The 22228-nt window shown below is 50.5% G+C and overlaps 1 protein-coding gene across 1 annotated transcript; it reads right to left on the bottom strand.

The window, feature by feature from the left end:
• Positions 1-1983: 1983 nt before the first annotated feature.
• LOC144948758 (olfactory receptor 2AT4-like) lies at positions 1984-2970 on the bottom strand. Its single transcript, XM_078878405.1, has one exon. The coding sequence runs from the start codon at positions 2965-2967 to the stop codon at positions 1984-1986; it is 984 nt and encodes a 327-aa protein (XP_078734531.1). The 5' UTR covers positions 2968-2970.
• Positions 2971-22228: the final 19258 nt, after the last annotated feature.

Raw genomic sequence — 22228 nt, 5'->3', positions numbered from 1 at the left:
TCTCCATACCAAAAGGACCAGGAACTTCTCTACCAGGCGTGGTTTCTCCGCAGTCGCCCCCCGTTCTGACTGGAATACAATCACAGTGCACGTACCTCGCAACATTCAATCGACACGAGGCCCCACCTCTTTCGCCTGGCTTTCGAGTGGCACTGAGCCCCGCGGAGTTACGGTCATTGAAGTCTTCGGAATTTCTGGTGCGTTATGAATTTCATTGTTCATCGTGCACCAGAGGCCGTGTACGGATTGTATCCAGCTCCGCATGGGAAATAGCTCGTGGAAAAGCAACCATGCCACGAGGACCCCGCGTTGGCTCAGCTCAGATGTGCCACCCTTTGTCCAACCTTAGATTGGCAGCCGTTTTCAGTGTGAATTGGCATCCATCCATCCCATGCCTTTCAGCAAATTGAACAGAGCAATATATTTCTGTTTCGGTAGAACTAATGGAGAAAAAATGGAAAACGCTTATCATTCCTGCGTGGACTTAAAAATTTGTGAAGAAACGTGAATACATCGTAAAAAAAATTGACTTTTAAAAATTTGGAATTTAAAACAGCACGAAATCACGCATGCTGGCCAGATATTTGTAGCAGATTTGGCAGTTCACCAGGCTCAACACGGACAGAGGAAGCCCCATGCCTACAGCAGCAGCGGTGAGCATGTAATTGTACAAATGCACAGGAGGTCACTTTCCCACCCACTCTGCCACTGAGAGTAGTACTGTTGGTCACTTGACATTCAAATTTACGTTTGTAATTTTCTGAGTTGGAATGTTTGTCCACATTCAGTGCAGGAACCAAATTGAATGTGAAGTCTGCTTCTCGTGTAGACATTGGCATACCAGGCTGAGACCGTTACGCTTGAAAATCCCGTTTCATCACAAGTGGCTGCCTGAATTCTTAACCCTTGGATCTCAGAGGCACTTTGCTTAGCTTCACGCTCTGATCACAGCCACCCAGGCACCTCAAGGCATCAGCATTAAAAGACCATCATCCAGCAGTGGATATTAACTGATGCCTCCGATTTTCACGGTTGGCAATGTACGGTGCGAAAGAAGTTCAACATACATACAATGATAAAACATTATTCTAAGAACAAATTAAATTTGGTAAAAAAAAGTACACTAATGACAAACCGTGCTTAAGTTAAGCCCTGGGCTCAGAGTCAATGATGATGGTGCAGGTGGTGAGTTTTTTTTATCGTGTCATTAATTTACGTTTGATAAATATTGCAGTTCTTTTGAAGAGATATAAGAATAACTGACACCATTCTGTGGTCAAAAGCTAATATGGGGTTAAGGGCGCCACGGTGGCGAGATGTTAACGCCGTCGCCTGGTATACAGGAGGTCGTGGGTTTGATCCCGACCCCAACCCTGACTTATGTATATTTTTAGTTTGCGTGTCTCCCCCTGGCCGCATAGATTTCTCCGGGTCCTCCGGTTTTCCCTCTACATTTAAAAACATGCGCTTAGAGTATTTAGCTCCTGCTATAAATTTCCACATGATGATAGGCCACTTCGTTGAGCTATCATTTATGGCCAGGTTGCTTCTGAAAATAGATGTACAGTAAAGCTCAGTGGGCCTTACCTGGTAAAAAAAAATTGTTATTAAGAGTATAGTTTTCGCTACAGGTGGCACAGACGTAGAGCGAGAAGCCTGCTAGTGCATGGTTGAGAGTTCAATTCCTGGTGGGTGGCTGACTCAACCCATCATCCTACTGGGGCCAATAAAATGAATGCGACTTTGTGGGAAAGTCACAATTGGTTGTCCTGTGAATAGACTTGCCCCCGTTATTGGAATGTGGCCTCTCTACAACCGGCTCGGAATTGTAAACAGGAGGTTAGCACTGCCTCAATGCTCATTTGAGCAGAACATCACTTTGACTGAAGCTTCTACATGAACGACATTTTACCCAGCTTACGACGTTGCTCTGCACTGCGTGCCTACGCACTGACCGTTCAGGAAGGAACGTTCAGAACCCCTCTAAACGATTGCCGATACCTTGTGGACCCTCGCTCCGCAGAAATCGCTCGGAATAATCGCACGAAGGCAATGCGTCATCTCCCTCCTCAGTTCCTTTGTTCTGAACACGTAGATGCTGACGTTGGCCATGGGGATGAAGAAGATAGTGAAGCCGGCGGCGTAGCGCATGTTCCTCGCTTGGGCGCTCTGCAGGTCCTTGACCACGCGCGACACGAGGATCGAGAGGAAGATCGCGACGAAGAAAACGGCGAGCATGAAGAAGTGGGTGAGGAAGGTGTTCGCCGCTTTCGCCTTGAAATCGCTCCGCCGCGTCCTCACGCACTCGGCGATGACCTTCGCGTACGTGTACGCGATCAGCAACAGCGGCACAACGAAGAGCACCACGACCATTGCCGTGCTGTAGACCGCCTGGAGCTGCGTGTCGCCCTGCGACAGCCGGACGAACCCCATGTAATCGCATATCACGCCCTGTATCTGCCTGTCGCCGTCTCTCAGCTTTAGCGCATTGACAAGAATGGTAAGGGGCACAAGCACAGCCCCCACGAAGCCCCAGATGGCAGCGATGGCCATCAGCGTCCGTTTGCCGGTGACGATGGCGTGGTAGCGAAGTGGGTGGCAGATGGCGATGTAGCGGTCGACGGACATCGAGGCGAGGGCGAAACACTCGATGCCGATGAACAGGTTGATGGAAAACATCTGCGCGATGCAAGAGGAGCGCGGGATGCGCGTGTCCCCCGTCAGGAAAATGTAGAGCTGCTGGGGCAAGCTGACCGTGCAGCCAATGATGTCGGCCGTCATGAGGTTGCACATGAAGGCGTACACGGGCTTGTGCAGCTGTGGGCGCACAACCACCGAGAGCAGCACCAGGAGGTTGGCGAGCAGCGAGGCGACGAAGACGGTCAGGCACAGAGTGAATGCGAGTACGCGAACGTTGTGGGGAGCTTCCAGTGTCCCCAGGATGACATATGAGTCGTTGCCTTCCATCGCGCGCAAGTCCTACAAATGGTATACGGTCATCCCCTAGGGCCTGCGTGGGAGTGACATTTACGGGCACAAAATGCAAGGTCTTGGTTAGTATGGAAGTTGTGTCTCAATTGAACATTCATGAATTCTTTAAAATTACGGCAAATAATACATTGAAATGAGATACAACCATGTTTGCTGTTGTGTTCAACCACCACACTGCAGGTCACCTCCCTTCTCTTCTCTTTCTTACCTCGCACAGCTCCTGATTTGTAATTCCCTCCTCCCCATCATTGTTTCTTACCCCCCCCCTCCCCCCAAGTCATTAAAATAACCTTTGCTATTTTTTTTTGTCTTACGTAGCAAAAAAAAATCTAGAATTGGTTTTACCTCGCATTACACATTCATTCGTGCTTTATCTGTTGCTGGCCGCTTGGCATGTCGGGCTTTTGGGCTGCACTCCGCAACCCTAAACATGACGATCCGAGCATAAATCCGCCACTTCGCGGTGCCACTTTGAGTGGCGCGACGCCTCTGCCGTGACGGCGAGCGGTCGCACGCGAACGCAGCGGCAGTGTTACGCTCTGAATAAAGCGGACTCCTCTCTCTATGGTCAGCACTTTCCAAGAATAGCCTCTGCCTGTTGAAGCTCAAATTTAGATTGGGGTTTACTTAGTTTTTTTCTAGAAGAATAATTGTGAAAGCTTTCGCGAATTTTGTTTACAATGGATTTTTATTTAACCCATTCCAGGTTTTCAGATTCAAACGCTTTGTTGGTTTTCATTTTTAAAAAAAATATGCAAATGCTCCACCACCGTGCCTACGTGCGTGCCATTGCACTGAGCACTGTGCGACAATGCTGCATCGCGCCTGCATGCTGTCATTGTAAGTAAATGCGTATTGTTATATTTTTAGGAGTGTTCGTACCTGCGGGTTACGGAGTTTGTCAAATGGCTCTTCGCCGTGGTAGAAATAAAGGTGGCCGGTCCCCGCATGTGTTGGAATCTAACCTCGGCGCCAGGTGTCTTGACAGTGACGGGAGTTGCGGCGTGCCGATGGAGGGAAGATTTATATACACTGCAGAGCACCGTGTGGTGACGTCACCTGATGGGTGTGGCCAGCAATGTTTAATTATCACTTCTGGATCTCGCGGTTTTCATGGATGTAACGACTCCCCGTGCGGCTAAAAAAGATGCGTGTGTGTGTGTTTTTAAATATAAACTGCAATTTTAATTGGTTCACCGAGCGCTCGTTCCCCGGCGCGTTCCGACGTGGCCTGGGTGGACCCAGTTGCCGTGCTGGCAGTTAAGTCTGCAGTGGAAGGTCGCTCGCTCGGTGATTTCTGCAGGGATTTTTAAAAGAACGAACCATCTTTTATATATATGTAGGTAAACACGCAGACAATGTCTTCTGCCTACGTCTGTTCCCAATATAAAAACAAGCATAATATAGGTTTTTTGTGGGTTAGATCGCATGAATATAAATGTGTCATTAAACCCGCCACCACCCGACATAGCCAAATAGTAAGGTTTGTCATGTAAACAGAACATGCCAATTCGTTACTAGTACAGCACACCGGTGTGTTGGACAGCAAATCCATAACATTTATAACCTGAGTTTCATCAATTATTGCAACTAACTTCATAATCAACGATTTTTGGGTTTAGATCGCGTTATTTATAAATGTGTCGTAACCCTCCACGACCCGACACGGCCAATCAGTAAAAAAGTGTCATGTTGACAAAAGACAAATAGTTCACTGCTTTAGCCTACCGGTGTGTTGAAGCGTGAAACCACAACATTTACAATTTGAGTACGACGTTTCGCTGGTAATTGCATCCAGCATCATCGGGCAATTCGCAATTACCAGCCAAACGTCGTACTCAAATTGTAAATGTTGTGGTTTCACGCTTCAACACACCGGTGGGCGAAAGCAGTGAACTATTTCACTGCTTTCGCCCACCGAACAATATTGGTCGCGAAAGCCTACGTGTTAAACTGCAACTAACTTCATCAGGCGACAGACACATTTGTGCAGAAATCCTCCTGTTTCGTTCGTTAAATTGAGGGATAGATGTGATGACGTCACTTGTGAGCCCCTCTTGTGCGAAGGGGGGGGGATTAATGAATGCACATAAATGACATCATATGGTAATACACTTACATTATGCATGCTCATTGGTCTTGTACCTTCTATCGTTCGCTTGCAATAACATAGCAGTGCCTGTCATTGTCTGTGTTGGGGCCGCTGGTCCCCGAAGTCCCTCCCTGCTCCGTGCCTATGGCAGGGGCTCTGCCGTGCGCCGACCCCTCGCTGCTCTGCGAGCAGCTGCTGCCGTCGCTGGGCTCATCGCCCGACGGCTCCCCTCCCTGGTCCGTCCCTCCGCGAGCTCGTGTAAGAGGCATAGCCCGCCGCACGCCCTCGTTCACCTGCAGACGCTGCGTTGTCTCTCCACGGATCACTCGCTATTAAACGGGGGTCAGGGGTCGGAGTGCGAACGACGCTGCCCTCACACTGCGCGAGTCCCGGCGGCGACAGACGGAGCGGGGGCCTGCGGACGCACCGACCCCTTCCCCCACACTACGAGCGCACACACCTGCACACACGCGACACCCACTCGTGCGCCGTTCTATGCAGCGCTCACTCACGTGGCGAACCACTGTGTACACACGCGCACCCACACGTTCCCACTGCTCGACAAGATCACGCGAGACCACGCTTCGCTATTAATGATTTATTATTCGCTACCTGGTAACTAATGTTGAATCAGTGAGTCGACGAGGCTGGCCTATTCCACTAAACCTGTACCTATTCCTTATCTATCGGCTATTATCCTACTTCACCTTCTTACTCCCTGTTAGATGCCCACGGCGGTTCGTTGATCCCGTACTCGCAGCGTGCCTCGATGCGTTTCACGGACGTTCGGGTCGCTGGACTGGAGAGCGTCCTGTCGCCTAGCGCTGGAGAGAAGAGAGCCCGATTTCCCCTTTGCGCCCACTATTTATCCTCCCTACCTCAAAGGGATGCGGCTCTGAACAATGGGCTCGCGCCCCTCTGGCACGCGCACCGCGGTTCCGGGCGCCTGTGATATGCTAATCAGTGTGCGGCGTTGCGCGGCGTAAATTCTAATTAATCCCTTTCCCTCCCTAACAATGGTGCCTGCGCTCAAGCGTAATTATCCCAACCATCCGTGACTATGCGCAAGAGCCCCTGCGGTCCCGCTACTCATGCTGTCCCGTCCCTCCCCTGCTTGCCCCGTCGACACGTGGGTGGTGTGTGTGGGGGATGCGCTTCAACCGCGGTGGCCGAATGCCCCTCGCCGTGGCCATACCATCTTAAGGCAGGTCGCAGCGCCGCGGTGCAACGTAGCGTCGGGGGAGGCCGTCCAATTACCTGATCGCCGGAAACCGTGAGAGTTAATCCCGATAAGGGTTTCTCGGATAAAAACCGGTCGATCAGGTGACCTTCCCTTCCAGCTCTATGGGGGGGGGGGAAATGCGTGCGGGTGTGTTCATGTGAGGTGAGGTGAGGGGGACGAGGGGTTGGCTCCGTTGCTTGGTGGTGGCGAGGTCGGGGATGGGGCGCCTGCCGAACGGCTTCGTGGCGGCGGCATCACATAGCCCCCCGAGGTGCCAGTTCCCGTCCCGGGTTGACTGGAGCACCTCGCTTGGGCCGCGCCCACGAGAAAACTTTGCGGGGTCCGGGGAATCCGTCCGGACCTGGTGGCTGGTCTCGGGGCGGGTGGTTCCGTCCTCTGTGGCTCCTGCGGCGGCCTCCTCCTCCACTCCAGCGGCTCTCCCCGTCCTCCGGCACCTGTGGGCTGGGGCACAAACTCAGCAGCGGAAGGGTTTAGGGGCCGTCGTCCGCGCCGTCTCCGGGCTGGATCGGGGCGTCTCGGGGGCCCGGCGGGGCCCATGTAGTGTGCGAGGCCCCCCAACACGAGGGGTGCGGGTACTCCAGGATTTCGGGGCCTTCGGGTGACGGGGTTCTCTCTCGCCGGGGCCGCTTTCCACGGTTTTAAGCGGCGGACGTTGACCACCGTCTCTCGACCCCTCTCCCCGCCATAAATTAGTACCGTCCAGGGGGAGATCTGCCGCACCACGGTCCAGAATCCCCGCCAGTAGGTCGTCAGTTTCCCCACCTGCCCGGCCCCGACGCGAGGGGTGTGTAGCCACACCTTAGCGCCTGTCAGGAATAAGGGGGGTTCCATGCGGGGTCGGGTGCCCTGTTCCTGCCGCCGATGCGCGGCTTCCCCTTGCGGGTATGCTCGGCCTCGGGCTTCTCGCAGGGTCTCCAACAGGTGTTCCACGGGGCGGCTTCCCTCCTCCGGCTGGGGGGAAGGGACGCCGAATAGCAGATCTGCGGGTAAACGAGACTCACGGCCGAACATCATTAAAAACGGGGTTTGTCCCGTCGACATGTGTACGGTGGTGGCGTAGGCGAAAAGGGCGTAGGGGAGGTGTTCATCCCAATCCCGTTGATTTGCGGCCGCCATACGTTTGAGTTTCCCCGCTAGGGTCTGATTCATGCGTTCTACCATACCGTTCGCTTGGGGGTGGTACGCTGTGGTTCGGTCCTTCTGGATTCCGAATTCTCGGCACAGTGCCTGGAACAGCTCGGCCTCGAACTCGCTACCCTGGTCGGTGAGGACTCGTTCTGGGATCCCGTGCTTAAGTACGTAATGTTCCACAAATGCCCGGGCCACCACCAAGGCCGTTTTATCAGGGATGGCCACTGCCACGGGGTAGCGGGTGAAATACTCTACTGCGACTAGGATATACCGGTTGCCTCGATGGGATCGCGGGAATGGCCCCTGTAGGTCGATCCCGACCAGCTGATTTGTGCGGCTGACGCGGAACGGCCTTAGGGGTACCTGGTATCGTGCCGGTTTCGGCCCGTACTGCTGACAGGCGCGGCAGCCCTGTACCCAGGCCGCCACGTCTTGTGCCAATTTGGGCCAGAGATACTGGCGACGCAGGGTCTCTTGAGTGCGTCATTCCCCATCGTGGCCCCCGAGTGGGTGGTCATGCACCAGCCGTAGCAGCTGGGGTCGCACCTGGGCAGGAACACAGATGCACCCCGGCTGGCCGGCCTCGGTTAACTCTCGTACCACTCCGTTCTGCACACACAACCGGGCATACAAACCGCTCCAGGGTCCTGGTAGGGCGCTCTTTTCCTCCCGCAGTGCCGCCTCCACCGCCGCCAGATCGGGATCTCGCTGCTGGGTCTGTCTCAGCTGCTCGTCTTTCAGGCCCGGGAAGGCGCAGCCGACGTCCTCCTGGATCCGTCCGATCGGGTCCCGAGCCGCGGGTCCCGCGCTTGCCGGGCGGTCGACGGGATCCTCGGTGCCACCTGTGAGGGTCTCTGTGGCGCACACTGCACTCTCTCTCGCTGGGGGGGGGTCAGTGGCCGCGGCCTCTCGGGGGTCCGTTGCCTGCCGGCAGCGTCCCCCCGTGAAACACGGGCAGGCCTCCTCCGCCCTTGTCTCAGCGTACACCGTGGGCCGCCTCGACAAGGCGTCCGCGTTTGCATGCGTCCGGCCAGCCCGATACTCGATTTGCAGGTTGTACTCCTGCAACTGCGCCAACTACCGGGCCATCTGCCCCCGTGGCTCCTTGAATGTAAGAAGGAACTGCAGAGCATAATGGTCAGTGCGTACGCGACATTTCCTGCCGTACAAATACGGCCGGAACTGCTTACATGCGAAAATCACGGCGTACAACTCTTGGCGGGTCACGCAATAGTTCAGCTCGGCCCCACTCAAGGTCCGGCTGGCGTACGCGATGACTCGTTCCGTCCCATCCTGTACCTGTGACAACACCGCGCCCAGCCCGCTGCTGCAGGCGTCGGTGTCCAAAATAAAATCGGTGGTAAAATCGGGGAAAGCAAGGGTGGGGGCGTGGGTGAGGTGGTCTTTGAGAGTGGTGAAGGCCGTCTGGCAGGCCCCCGTCCACTGATAGGGGTGCTTAGGGGAGGTGAGTTGGGTGAGGGGGCGTGCAATCTCGCTGAATCCCTTTACAATTCGACGATAATAGGTGGCGAGCCCTAAAAATTATCGGATCTCCGTCAGATTCCTTGGCCGTGGCCACTCCACTACGGCGCGTACCTTCTCCGGATCGGTGTGCACGCCTGCCTCGCTGACGCGGTGCCCGAGGTACCCCACCTCGCGTTGTGCGATGTAACACTTACGTGGCTTGAGCTTGAGATGAGCCGCTCGCAGTCGCTGGAATACCTCCCGTAACCTGGACCAATGCTCAGACAAAGATCTATTGAACACTATCACATCGTCCAAGTAAATCAGGCACTGTTCCCATTGCAAGCCCCGCATCACCAACTCCATCAGCCGCTGGAACGTCGCGGGCGCATTGGTGAGTCCGAATGGGAGTACTCGAAACTCGAATAGCCCCATCGGGGTGGTGAATGCGGTTTTCGGCCGATCCTCCTCCGCCATCTCCACCTGCCAGTACCCGGACGCGAGATCGAGGGTGGAAAAATATCGCGCTCCGGCGAGGCTGTCGAAGGTGTCGTCGATGCGGGGTATGGGGAAGGCATCGCCGAGCGTGACTGCATTCAGTTTACGGTAATCGACGCAGAACCGGGTTGACCCATCCTTTTTCGTTACTAGTACCACTGGGGCTGACCAGGGGCTCACCGAGGGCTGAATTATGTTATCGCGAAGCATGTCCCCAACTGCCTCTTTGATTTGGGCGCGTTCGGGTGCGCCCACTTGGTACGCAGGGAGTTTGATGGGTCGGGCTGCACCGGTGTCAATTTGGTGCTTAACAAGGTCGGTCCGACCCACGTCCGAGTCGTGTTCACTGAATACGTCGGCATACTCCCGCAGTAACACGCGCAGCCGATCGGCCTCTCCCTTAGGTAAATCCGCCCATGGTACATGTAACGCGTCGAGCAAGGGAATGACCTCGGCTCGGGGAGTCGGGCCGACTCGCCAGGCCAGGTCCTGGTCACACTCAGGACGACCGGGGTCCTCAGCCCAGAGTGCGAACACCGAGTCGTTAGAGTGGCGTGCGTGCAGGGGGTGTACGGTGGCTATCGGGGTGCGCCGTCGCAGTATCGCTGGGGTACTGTGGGGGTTAAACATCCGCATAAACAATCGGTCCCCATCTGCGTTTACCACCGTGGCGGATCCAACGACCCCATACCGTTTTGCCAACTCCGGGTGAGCATTACCTCTCCTGATGGTCGGAGCGCGGGGTCGGTGGGGGATGTTACCACCGGCACCAGCATCTCGGTGAGCGGCCCGATGGTGACTGCCGTCGCCAGGATAGCGGCCACAGGTGCGAAGCGGGGGCGCGTTGGTTCTCGTCCCAGGAACGGTATCCGCTCGCCGTTGCTCTCCATGGTGGCGCATCGCTGGCGGGGTTGCACGTTGAGTCCCAGCTGTTCTAAGAGGTCGGTACCTGCGATACACTCGTGACACAACGCACTCGACACGTAGAACTCCTGGGTGCACACCTGGCTGCCTATGCGGACCTCTAAGGTGGCTCTCCCCAGCAGCCCCATTCCGGCTCCGCTCGCCGTGTGCAGCGCGCGGTCCGGTGCCTGCAGGCGACGCACGTCGACCCCGATCGCGCTGCAGTGCGCTGCGCTCACGAGCGAGGCCACCGCCCCCGTGTCCAGCAGAATTCGGGTACGCACCCCATTTACCTCCCCTTCCACCAGCGACGTGGCCCCCGTGATCCCCGCCACCAGCTCCCGTAGCCAGTCGCCAGGAGTCACCGTTTCCGTGGGCGTTGTTGCTGGAACCTGTGTGGAGATCACTCGCTCGCCATTATTCTCATCATCGTCTATTTGTATCGGGACCGCGTCGATTGCACCCCTAGTTGGTCCGCTCTCTAGGGGGCATTGGAGTTTAACCCCCGCGTCTGCCTAGCTCGGGTGATTTCAGGACAGTCCCTCACTAGATGCCCTCGGCGATTGCACATATAACATGCCCGAGGAGGGGGGGCGGCTCCGTAGTGGGCCCCCTGCCCACTCCCTCCCCACCCATTACGCCGCTGTCCACCCTCCGCCTCTAGTCGGGCTACCCTTCCCGATAACCCTCCCACCGTGGCGCGTAGGTCCCCCATTTCGGATCGGATGGTTTCAATGGAGGATTGCAGTTTGGTCATATTTTTATTCGTTTCCTCGCGTACCTGGGTTACCCTCTCCCCTACCTGGGTTACCTTACCGTCCATTCGGTCTACTCGGCCAGCAATATCTCCCATGCTGGTCTGTAACCCAGCTACCCAACCCGGGGTTGTCTCGCGGGGTATCTGGGCCTCTCTTGCCCGTCTCCCTATGGGGCTGGCGGGCTCATCCTCATCCTCGTCAGGGATCAGGCTCGCCACGGTGTACTCCTGTCCCGACCCTCGGAGCTGCGCGCGTTCGCTGGAGAGCTCCTCACACTCCATCGCTTGCTCGACTAGGGTATCGAAAGGGAGGCCTGCGCTACTCTTTTTGGGCTGCCACCACGCGGTGCGAGCTAGGTACCTGAGTAGCTTGTCTGCAGCTAGCGCGTCAATGACCTCCTTCGAGAACTCTGGACGGGCGATCCGGGTTAGTGATCGCACGTCCTCAGCGTAGTCTCAGAAGTCCTCGCCAGTTTGGCGTCGGTGCGCCTCTAAGGCCGTCTTCGCCCGTATCACGTTGCGCGTGCCGAAACGCAGGTCTAATCTATGCATTAGTTCTTCTAGTTGGGTTTGCGCGCTTTCGGGTAGTGCCTCTACAAAGTCGGCTGCCCGCCCATCTAAGTTTAACTTAAGATGTCGCAACGCCTGAGCGTCCGACCAGCCATTAAGCTCTTTAGCCCCTATGATATTACGGGAAAACGCTTTCCATGTAGGGGTCCCCTGGCCGTGGAGTAGCGCGCCACCTTCCCGTGAATATGTGAGGGTTCGTACGACTTCTGACACCATGTTGTTGGGGCCGCTGGTCCCCGAAGTCCCTCCCTGCTCCGTGTCTATGGCAGGGGCTCTGCCGTGCGCCGACCCCTCGCTGCTCTGCGAGCAGCTGCTGCCATCGCTGGGCTCATCGCCCGACGGCTCCCCTCCATGGTCCGTCCCTCCGCGCGCTCGTGTGAGAGGCATAGCCCGCCGCACGCCCTCGTTCACCTGCAGACGCTGCGTTGTCTCTCCACGGATCACGCGCTATTAAACGGGGGTCAGGGGTCGGAGGGCGAACGACGCTGCCTTCACACTGCGCGAGTCCCGGCGGCGACAGACGGAGCGGGGGCCTGCGGACGCACCGACCCCTTCCCCCACACTACGAGCGCACACACCTGCACACACGCGACACCCACTCGTGCGCTGCTCTACGCAGCGCTCACTCATGTGGCGAACCACTGTGTACACACGCGCACCCACACATTCCCACTGCTCGACAAGATCACGCGAGACCACGCTTCGCTATTAATGATTTATTATTCGCTACCTGGTAACTAATGTTGAATCAGTGAGTCGACGAGGCTGGCCTATTCCACTAAACCTGTACCTATTCCTTATCTATCGGCTATTATCCTACTTCACCTTCTTACTCCCTGTTAGATGCCCACGGCGGTTCGTTGATCCCGTACTCGCAGCATGCCTCGATGCGTCTCACGGACGTTCGGGTCGCTGGACTAGAGAGCGTCCTGTCGCCTGGCGCTGGAGAGAAGAAAGCCCGATTTCCCCTTGCGCCCACTATTTATCCTCCCTACCTCAAAGGGATGCGGCTCTGAACAATGGGCTCGCGCCCCTCTGGCACGCGCACCGCGGTTCCGGGCGCCTGTGATATGCTAATCAGTGTGCGGCGTTGCGCGGCGTAAATTCTAATTAATCCCTTTCCATCCCTAACAATGGTGCCTGCGCGCTCAAGCGTAATTATCCCAACCATCCGTGACTATGCGCAAGAGCCCCTGCGGTCCCGCTACTCATGCTGTCCCGTCCCTCCCCTGCTTGCCCCGTCGACACGTGGGTGGTGTGTGTGGGGGATGCGCTTCAACCGCGGTGGCCGAATGCCCCTCGCCGTGGCCATACCATCTTAAGGCAGGTCGCAGCGCCGCGGTGCAACGTAGCGTCGGGGGAGGCCGTCCAATTCCCTGATCGCCGGAAACCGTGAGAGTTAATCCCGATAAGGGTTTCTCGGATAAAAACCGGTCGATCAGGTGACCTTCCCTTCCAGTTCTATGGGGGGGGGGGGAAATGCGTGCGGGTGTGTTCATGTGAGGTGAGGTGAGGGGGACGAGGGGTTGGCTCCGTTGCTTGGTGGTGGCGAGGTCGGGGATGGGGCGCCTGCCGAACGGCTTCGTGGCGGCGGCATCACATCTGCGTACACGTAATCCCCATTGATGTACAGTAGAACCTCTGGTCACCACCATAATTCATTCCATAACTTTGGTCGCAACCCGATTTGGTCGTGACTCGAACCTAATTTCCCCATTGGATTGTATGTAAATACGATTAATCCGTTTCAGACTCCTACGAACTGTATATAAATATAGTTTTTTTTAAAGATTTTTAAGCACAAAAATAGTTAATTATGCCATAGAATTCACAGTGTAATAGTAAACTAAATGTTAAAACATTGAATAACACTGAGAAAACCTTGAACAACAGAGAAAACTAACATTGCCGCGTCAAGGTTTAGAATCGTTCAACAAGATGATTGTTTCGTCTGCTACATCAGTCGGTCGATTCTGAGAGAGAAAGAATATTCGTATGAGCAATTCATGTTTCTATTGAAAGTAAGTTAACAGTAATATTTGGGTACAGTATTGTTTTTGGAAGCATTCACCGTAATATCGTATGAACGTTTACTTCACCACATCATCGTATGAATGATGCGAGAAGAGATTAACGGGTTTTTGCGTTAGCGATTTGCTTACTCAGCGCTGTCGCTCTCTAAATTACGGCTTGAATGAGGGGGGAGGGGTATGACTACACTCACAAAATTAATATCTTACTAAGCGAGACTGACTGAGCAAGCGGCCACATGTGGGTCGCTGTTGTTTGTAACAAACAACAGGAAATTTGGCGCTTACAAAAAATGGCGCGGAAGGGGAAATCGGCTGCGGCCGTGTTTGATCGCCACCCGAGTCTGTGTTCGTGACCAGATTCCAAAAAAATGTAATTTTTTTGGTCGGAACCCGATTTGGTCGTGGTCAGAAGCGTTCATGACCAGAGGTTCTACTCTATCATGACTTGTATAAGCATTGTTCTGCCTGACGGCAGGTGTGGGGGTGTGTGTACACAGGAATTTTCTGTTTTGATGTTGAGTTTGGTCACGTGACCAGGAAGTTACGATTTAAGATTCTCCCAGCCACGCGGCAGGGTATCAGCCATTACACAGAGTACAAAATGGTGGCACAAATAGGGTCTCAGTGAAGACAGGTGCATCTGTTCATTGTGGGACTTTAAGAAGCATTGTCTGTAAGTTCGTTGATGTTCTTATAATACTGGGAATGCTGTTATAATGTTACAATGGACGTTATAATGCTGTAAATGATTTTATAATACTGTTAAATTGTTATTACAAATATGAGGCCTAGTTAACAACGAAGCCTGCCACTTTCCTTGTTGTGAATGTTACTTGTAATTGAATTAGTCGAGTCAGACTTGTATCCATGTAACCATATTGCGATCTTGAGAGCAAGGATGACGAAATGTCACATCCACAGTTCAGTGTTATGTGTAGTGCTGTACATTTGGGGGGCAGTGTGATGATTACACGATGTGCCTTTATTTAAACACAGGAGCTTATTCTCTTGTATAGCTATTCAGTACTAATGTATAGGTGCCTGGTCCATCCAGGATCTATTGTTGAGTTTCATGTTATCTAAGACAATGTTATGATGCTGTAGTGTTCATTCATTGTATTGATATTTCGGATGTTCACCCTGGCTCTGAAGGTTTATTGAATGCAAGGTTATCTACTCGGGTAGTGGTGCAACGCAGCGCACAGCGAGGCCGAGACAGGCATGCATTCAAACAAAGTATTATTTTATGATTTGCTTCCAAACAGCACTACACATGTAGCTATCCAAACTGTTAAATAATTTGTATTTCTCTCAATTTCGATAGATTCTCTAATTAGTCTTGGCCAGTAGTAAGTATTTTCACAGAACGTCAACATCATCAAAATCAATTGAGTGTCCTTATTGGCACGCGTGTTCTGCCACTGCCGACAGTTGTATTTTGGAGTATTTAATATTTATTTGGTGTTCTTTAAGTCTCTTTTACTCATAATATATATAAAAAATATTATAAATGATATGGGTCGCGAAAGTCTATATGTTAAACACAGGTATATATTTACACATCCCATCAGCCACGCATTCACTAATACACAAAGACAAAGACCCACCCCCCCCCCCATAGCCCTAATAGACTTTTGGGGCAAGTGCTGTTAGCGAGCACCTAAATAACAATTTTTATTTCAACAGGTGAGGCCCACTGAGCTATACAGCTCTTTTGCAGAAGCGACCTGGCCACGAATGATAGCTCAACGAAGTGGCTTTTCATAGTGTGGAAATGTAACTTGCTGACCCACCCATACTGAACAACTGTGAAAAGGAGCTTCATATCTCAGATTCCTCCTGCAGTCTAAATAAATTACTCCAAACCTATTAAGACATACGCAGAGACATACACACTATCACATATATAAACATCCCCCCTATAGACTTAAAGACTCATGGGACATGCGCTGTTATCAAGCACCTATGAAGGCCAACACAGCACAAGAGGGGTGGGTGACCAGCACCACTCCTGATCGCCTTTGTCTCTCCGGAGCTACTGTTTGCACACCACACTATGTCCTCATGTGAGGCTGAGTCGACCTGTGCTAACCGCCAACCACCGCTCCCATCATCCATCACACAAATCAAATACACTTGCTATCATCACAAATACACTCACTGTCACAAATACACAGAAACCCAAAGCACAAACGCACATGTGCACATACTCTTTGGTTATTTTGGTAAAGTCACATAGCTAAAAAATAAAATAAATAAAGAGATAAAAATAGAAATAAATAAAAGTAAATTAAATCACGGAAATGGAGAAAGATGGTAAGCTACCATTCCTGGATGTTTTGTTTGAGAAGCAACCTGATGGCTCTTTGGGACATTCTGTCTACAGGAAAGCTACCCACACAGATTCCTATCTGAAACTTGAATCCCACCACTATCCAGCACAGAAGAATTCCCTCATCAAAACACCTCACCATAGGGCCCACTGCATTTCTGACCAACACCACCTAGCCAGTGAACTGGAATACGTACACCAGGCCCTTAAGATGAATGGATACTCGGACGGCATTATCCGCAAAGCGATTTCTCCAACCATGGAAAAACAACCCCCTGAGACGCCGATCAAAACCATCACGTTACCATACATAGCAGGCGTTACCAAAAAGAATGCCAAAATCTTAAAAAAACACAAGATCCAGGTCCGATTCAGTACAGTACGTAAAATCCGTGATCTAATCCCATCTGTGAAGGATGTCATCCCTGATTTGCAATACCCTGGAGTCTACAAACTAAGTTGCATCTGTGGTGATTGTTACATTGGGGAAATGAAACGTCATGTCTCTGATCGTATCCGCGAGCACAAGTCAGATCTGAAACATGGCAAAACTAATTCTTCCGCCGTTGCTGATCATTGTTATAACGCGGTGGGCTCTCATGATATTGTTTTTTCCGAGACCAAGGTGCTCTGCAAACCGTCTGGCTACTATCAAAGGTTTGTTCATGAAGCCATTCAGATATACAAACATAGACATAACTTCAACCATGAAGATGGGTACAAATTGAACAATCATAGGAAAGATGTTAGTAACCATGTAAAAAGAGATTTAACTGTGCATAGTTGTCCCATCTTCTTTAACAGGTACTAGTCTATTTTACCAAGTCAATTACATCCCCAGCGTTTAACAGCGCTGCCATTTTGCTTTGGGCGCCAACATCGGCTGTAACTGCAGTCGCCGCGGCGTAGCTCTCTCTTCCCCCCCGCCCTTCTCTCCCTCGACCTCTCGCTTCTAGCCCCGCCCACTTCCACCCCCCCAACCCCGCACAGTCTCACGTCCCAGTCCCTGACGTCCACACTTATATAAACTCCTTAGCCTCGGCATTTCTCCCACTTTAGTAAAACATTTCTAGCTGTGCTTCTCACACCTGATGACGATCGCTTGTGTTGCAATCGAAACGTCGTGATTTAATTTACTTTTTTCAATTTTTATCTCTTATTTTTTACAAACGTGACTTTACCGAAAGAACCAAAGAGTATGGATCCTTGCGGTCACGAAAACTTCAAATCTAGAATGCACATGTGCACAATCACATACACTCCCCACAGACACTCACCGCCACAAATAAACAAAACAAAGATGCCCCATTTGGCCTCTTAACAGACTGTGAGCGAGCACCTATTAAGGCTGGCACGGCACACGATAGATACACACAAACACTCATTCTCACGTGCACGTAAAGACATTCCCACTTAAAGTAGCACACTCGAACAATGACACACATGCACTATAACTTCACACTTCACGCTCATTGTCTCGGCCTCGCTGTGCGCTGCGTTGCACCACTATCCGAGTAGATAACCTCGCATTCATCTGACTCCAAACGTATTTAATGAATTGAACGAGGTAAAACTGATGTAAAAACAAAGCACAAATACAGTATCTGTTAATACTTGGAAATATCAATACAATGAATGAACACTACAGCATCATAACATTGTCTTAGATAACATGAAACTCAACAAAAGATCCTGGATGGCCCAGGCACCTACATTAGAATTTAATAGCTATACAAGATAATAAGCTACTGTGTTAAGGGCTCATCGTGCAATTACCATACTGCAGCCTAAATGTACAGCACTACACATAACACTGAACTGTGGATGAGATATTTCGTCATGCTTGCTCTCAAGATCGCAATAAGGTTATATGGGTACAAGTCTGACTCGACTTATTCAATTACAAGTAACATTCACAACAAGGCAAGTGGCAGGCTTCGTTGTTAACTAGGCCTCATATTTGTCATAATAATTTAACGGCATTATAAAGGCCATTCTAACAATATAACAGCATTCCCAGTATTATGAGAACATACACAAACTTACAGAAAATGCTTCTTAAAGTCACACAATGAACAGTTGCACCTGTCTTCACTGGGACGCTATTTGTGCCACAATTTTGTACTCTGTGTAATGGCTGATACCCTGCCGCATGGCTTAGAGGATGTCAAATCGTAACTTCCTGGTCACGTGACCAAACTCAACATCCAAACAAAAAAATCCTGTGTACACACACCCCCACACCTGCCGTGAGGCAGAACACTCACAATTAAATGCACATAAAATAACATTGTTTTAACAACATATTAATAACAGAAATATACAAATTATTTTAGCCACAGCATAGGCGTTGATGTCACGGCGGCCATGTTGCACGGGGACTTGAAGGAACAACGGTAGCCATGTTGCATCGGGATTGTTTTCTTTGTATCTGATTGGCTGGTGTAGCAGGAGTGATCCCGTAACCCCTTGCAACCACTGACGAGCATCTTTGTGAAGTTACACACACAGATATTCTGTGTTTTGCACTACACACTTGCAGAGTGCATGCATATCAATGTCTAGCAGGATTTACGCAGTTTTTTCCGTACCCACCCCACAGATCTTCGCACGGTTAGCCTTCATAAAATATTTCTTCTCATTAATCTTGACACATTCATCAGAAGTTTCATGACTCCCTTGCAACAATCTTAATTTGTGTGCCGATATGTGCTCTCTCTGTGTGTCCTTGTGATGTCTGTCTGCTTGTATGTCTGTCTATAGTTTTCTAGTTAAATTTTTGTTGCTATTTCTTTTATGCCTGATGATGATTGCTTGTGTGGCAATCGAAACGTCGTAATATGCTATTATTTAATTTATTATTTTATCTTTAGACGTGACTTAACCGAAAGAACCAAAGAATAATCCCTTGCAACAGTCATACTACGCGCTCGCCATTTGAACTGTGCAGCCCAGTTTATTTTTTAGTTCAATTAATCATGGACGGACACTGTCAAATGGACTTGCTTAATTTATATATCCGACTTTCGCATATCCACCCTGACCAATTAACCAGCCACCCCCAGTGTAGGCCTCTCTGCATTGTTTTAACAGTCACTTTGTATAGATATTCACAAATGTGAACTTTTCACACAGGTCATGTGTTCATGTACACTCGCTCATTTCTAAAGGGCAGTAATGCGTTTCCCCAAGTTTATCGCAGTTTGTAATGTACATATTTTGATGTCCAGTAACATATTTGTACATGGTGTAACTATCAATCGTTTTTGTATATATATTTAGCTGTTCGGATATCGGACCTTTTCACATTTCCGCCAAAACCCCAGTCGCCAGCAAGAGGAATACGCGACGTTGTACCGTACTTCCGTCTACAGCCACTTCTGTAGAGGTGGGAGGCTTTGCTCACCTGATCATTGGTGTTCTGCCATCCCTACCTCCAGGGTATCAGATGACAGGGGATGTGCCACCATATCCGGCCATTATTGGAGGATTATCCCATGGAGGCTTGGAACCCCAGTTACGTGAAGCGTTGATCCGGGGCTCATGACTGTAGATCCAGTTAGGGTTTCCACCTGTCAGGGTTTGATCTGGGCAAGTCCGGCAATCGGCCTCTGTGCTCGGGTTACAGGAATAGTGTTTCAACCAAGGTCTGGTACCGGCATCGCTGTTTTATGCAGAGGGGGCACAGTGTTGATGATAGACTGAGAAATGAAACGTGTTTAGTCTACAGCGCAAAACGTGGCGATTCTACTAGATAACGTGTTCACCATTCAAGCACCGGTAGCAAACTTAACTGCTTCGTGCTTCGTGCAACTGTGGTGGACTGCTCTGATTTCTATCAGTGTTCTGATTTACATCACTGCTCTGATTTAAATCACTGCTCTGATGTCTATCACTGCTCTGATTTCTATAACTGCTATGATTTATATCACTGCTACGATTTATATCACTGTTCTGATTCATATCACTGCTGTGATTTACATCACTGCTCTGATTTACATCACTGCTATGATTTACATCACTGCTTTGATTTACATCACTGCTATGATTTACATCACTGCTATGATTTACATGACTTTCTATGATTTATATCACTGCTCTGATTTCTATCACTACTATGCTTTATATCACTGCTCTGATTTCTATCACTGCTATGATTTACATCACTTTCTATGATTTATATCAATGCTCTGATAGATATCACTGCTATGATTTCTATTACTGCAATTATTTATATCACTGCAATTATTTATATCATTGCTCTTATTTACATCACTGCAATGATTTTATCACTGTTATGCCATTACATTGCACATTTTCAACACAAGGGGAAGGCTTCATTTAGCTCAGAAACACAATTTTAACCAAATGTGGTATTTCCTTTAATAACACATGCATGAGAAAATTACATTGATTAAAAATCCAGCATTCGTTTCAGGTTACCATTGCAAAACATTTGATGGAGATGTTTATTCCAGGATAAAACAACATGTCAACAGTGCGATTGGAAAAACAAAATCACGACATTGCACGGACAAGCTTTGTTTGCATTCTCAGCAGACAGAGCTAGTTCAGCGGCTCAGCAAGATGTTTCGAAACACATTCATTAATCCACACGCGGGAGCAACCGATGAAGCGACATTCCATTCGAAGACTTGACAAAGTGAGTCCAAACCACGAGGGGACGGATCGAATAGCCCAAGAGACAGATTGAACTTCCACAGAATAATATGGGCTAAGGCATTAGCTTAGAGAGAGAAAGAGAGAGGTCTTATGTTACCAAGGCTACCAATGAACGATGATTGTGAAAGGCTAAAACACGTGTAATGACAATGGAGCCTGCATGCAGTGTGAGGGGACTGATGGCCACGGGAGGTAGTGACAAAGGTGTCAGTTGTGAGTGTGAAGGGACTGGTGGCTACGGGAATGTTCGAGAAGGGAGCGTAGTCAGGTGACGGAAGGGAACGGCAGTCTGTCGGTGGAGTGAGTGTCCAGAGTCAGCGAGAATGATCGAGAAGGGGGGCGTGGCCTCGTGTTGGTATATAAGGGAGATGCGCGGGACACTCGGGTCTGTTGAAGTGGGTTCTCCGCTTGATGTCAAGTGAACGTGTCTTCAACAAAGTGCCATCTCACGAGAAGTGTGTCAAGTCGTCACATGTATAAACTAGCTATCTCAGATTCGAACTCTTTTAGTGCTGCGTTATTTGATCGCGTGCCAAGATTACACCGTTACGCCTCGAGCTTGCATAGGACGTTGTCTGCTTGCTATGTGCCTGAAGTTGTGCTTCGCTTTGCGCGGTGTTGGGCAGGGCCACAGCCGCACTGTGGAAGTTCGGGGAGTCTCACGAGCGAGTGGTTCCCCGCGATTCTGGGATAAATCGCCGATAGCAGCCGCGATGTTCGCCCCACGATTTCGTCACGGACACAACTGGTTCCACAAAACCATAATTACATTGATGATCAGAATCATAACGTTTGTTTGTACTGGAGGAATCCGATGAGCTTTAAAGTGATTTATCGCAGATGTCCAGTGGTTTCACAGATGCTCATTAGAGGCTCGCGGAGCCAGATTAAAGCACCTACCTCGAGGTAATAGAATATTTAAATAAGTAAAAGCAGCTCCTCCAGAAGAATAAGTGCAATATATATCTCGGTATGCGCCACGATGAATATTGATCAAAATCAGAATATGTATTTACATTGGAGGAATCCGATGAGCTATAAAGTTATTTTTCACAGATGTCCAGTAGGGGCGGTTAAGAACGTTACAATAAACAATACAAAAACATAACAGTCGTTAAAAGTACAAGAAAGGTAAAAATGAAATCACTCAAACACACACAAATTAAACTCAACCATCCCCATACTACCAGACAAAGCCCCCACTGTGATATTAACTTATGTTTCTGAAGCAGCCTGGCCACAAATGATAGCTCAATGGAGTGGCCCGTCATTTGGACATTTATAGCACCTACTGACTCTCACTGCCTGCTATCCGTGCACTACTGTGCATTTAAAGGTACCACCATCAGCACAATCAGCATTTATGTCACCTGCACGACTGGAGAAAAGCGCAGCTCGAAAAAAAAAGCCGGGAATTTTTTCGTCCAAACTATTTCGGGTGCCTCTGAGCCACGAGGACCCGTTGAGAGGACGTGTAACGCTGTGGGACAGGTTGAATGTGAGACTTTTTGTCGCTCGCATGTGAATGACC

The sequence above is a fragment of the Lampetra fluviatilis genome, chromosome 51 (assembly GCF_964198595.1).
Source record: "Lampetra fluviatilis chromosome 51, kcLamFluv1.1, whole genome shotgun sequence".
Taxonomy (NCBI): domain Eukaryota; kingdom Metazoa; phylum Chordata; class Hyperoartia; order Petromyzontiformes; family Petromyzontidae; genus Lampetra; species Lampetra fluviatilis.
This window is presented reverse-complemented; position numbering and strand designations above follow the sequence as displayed.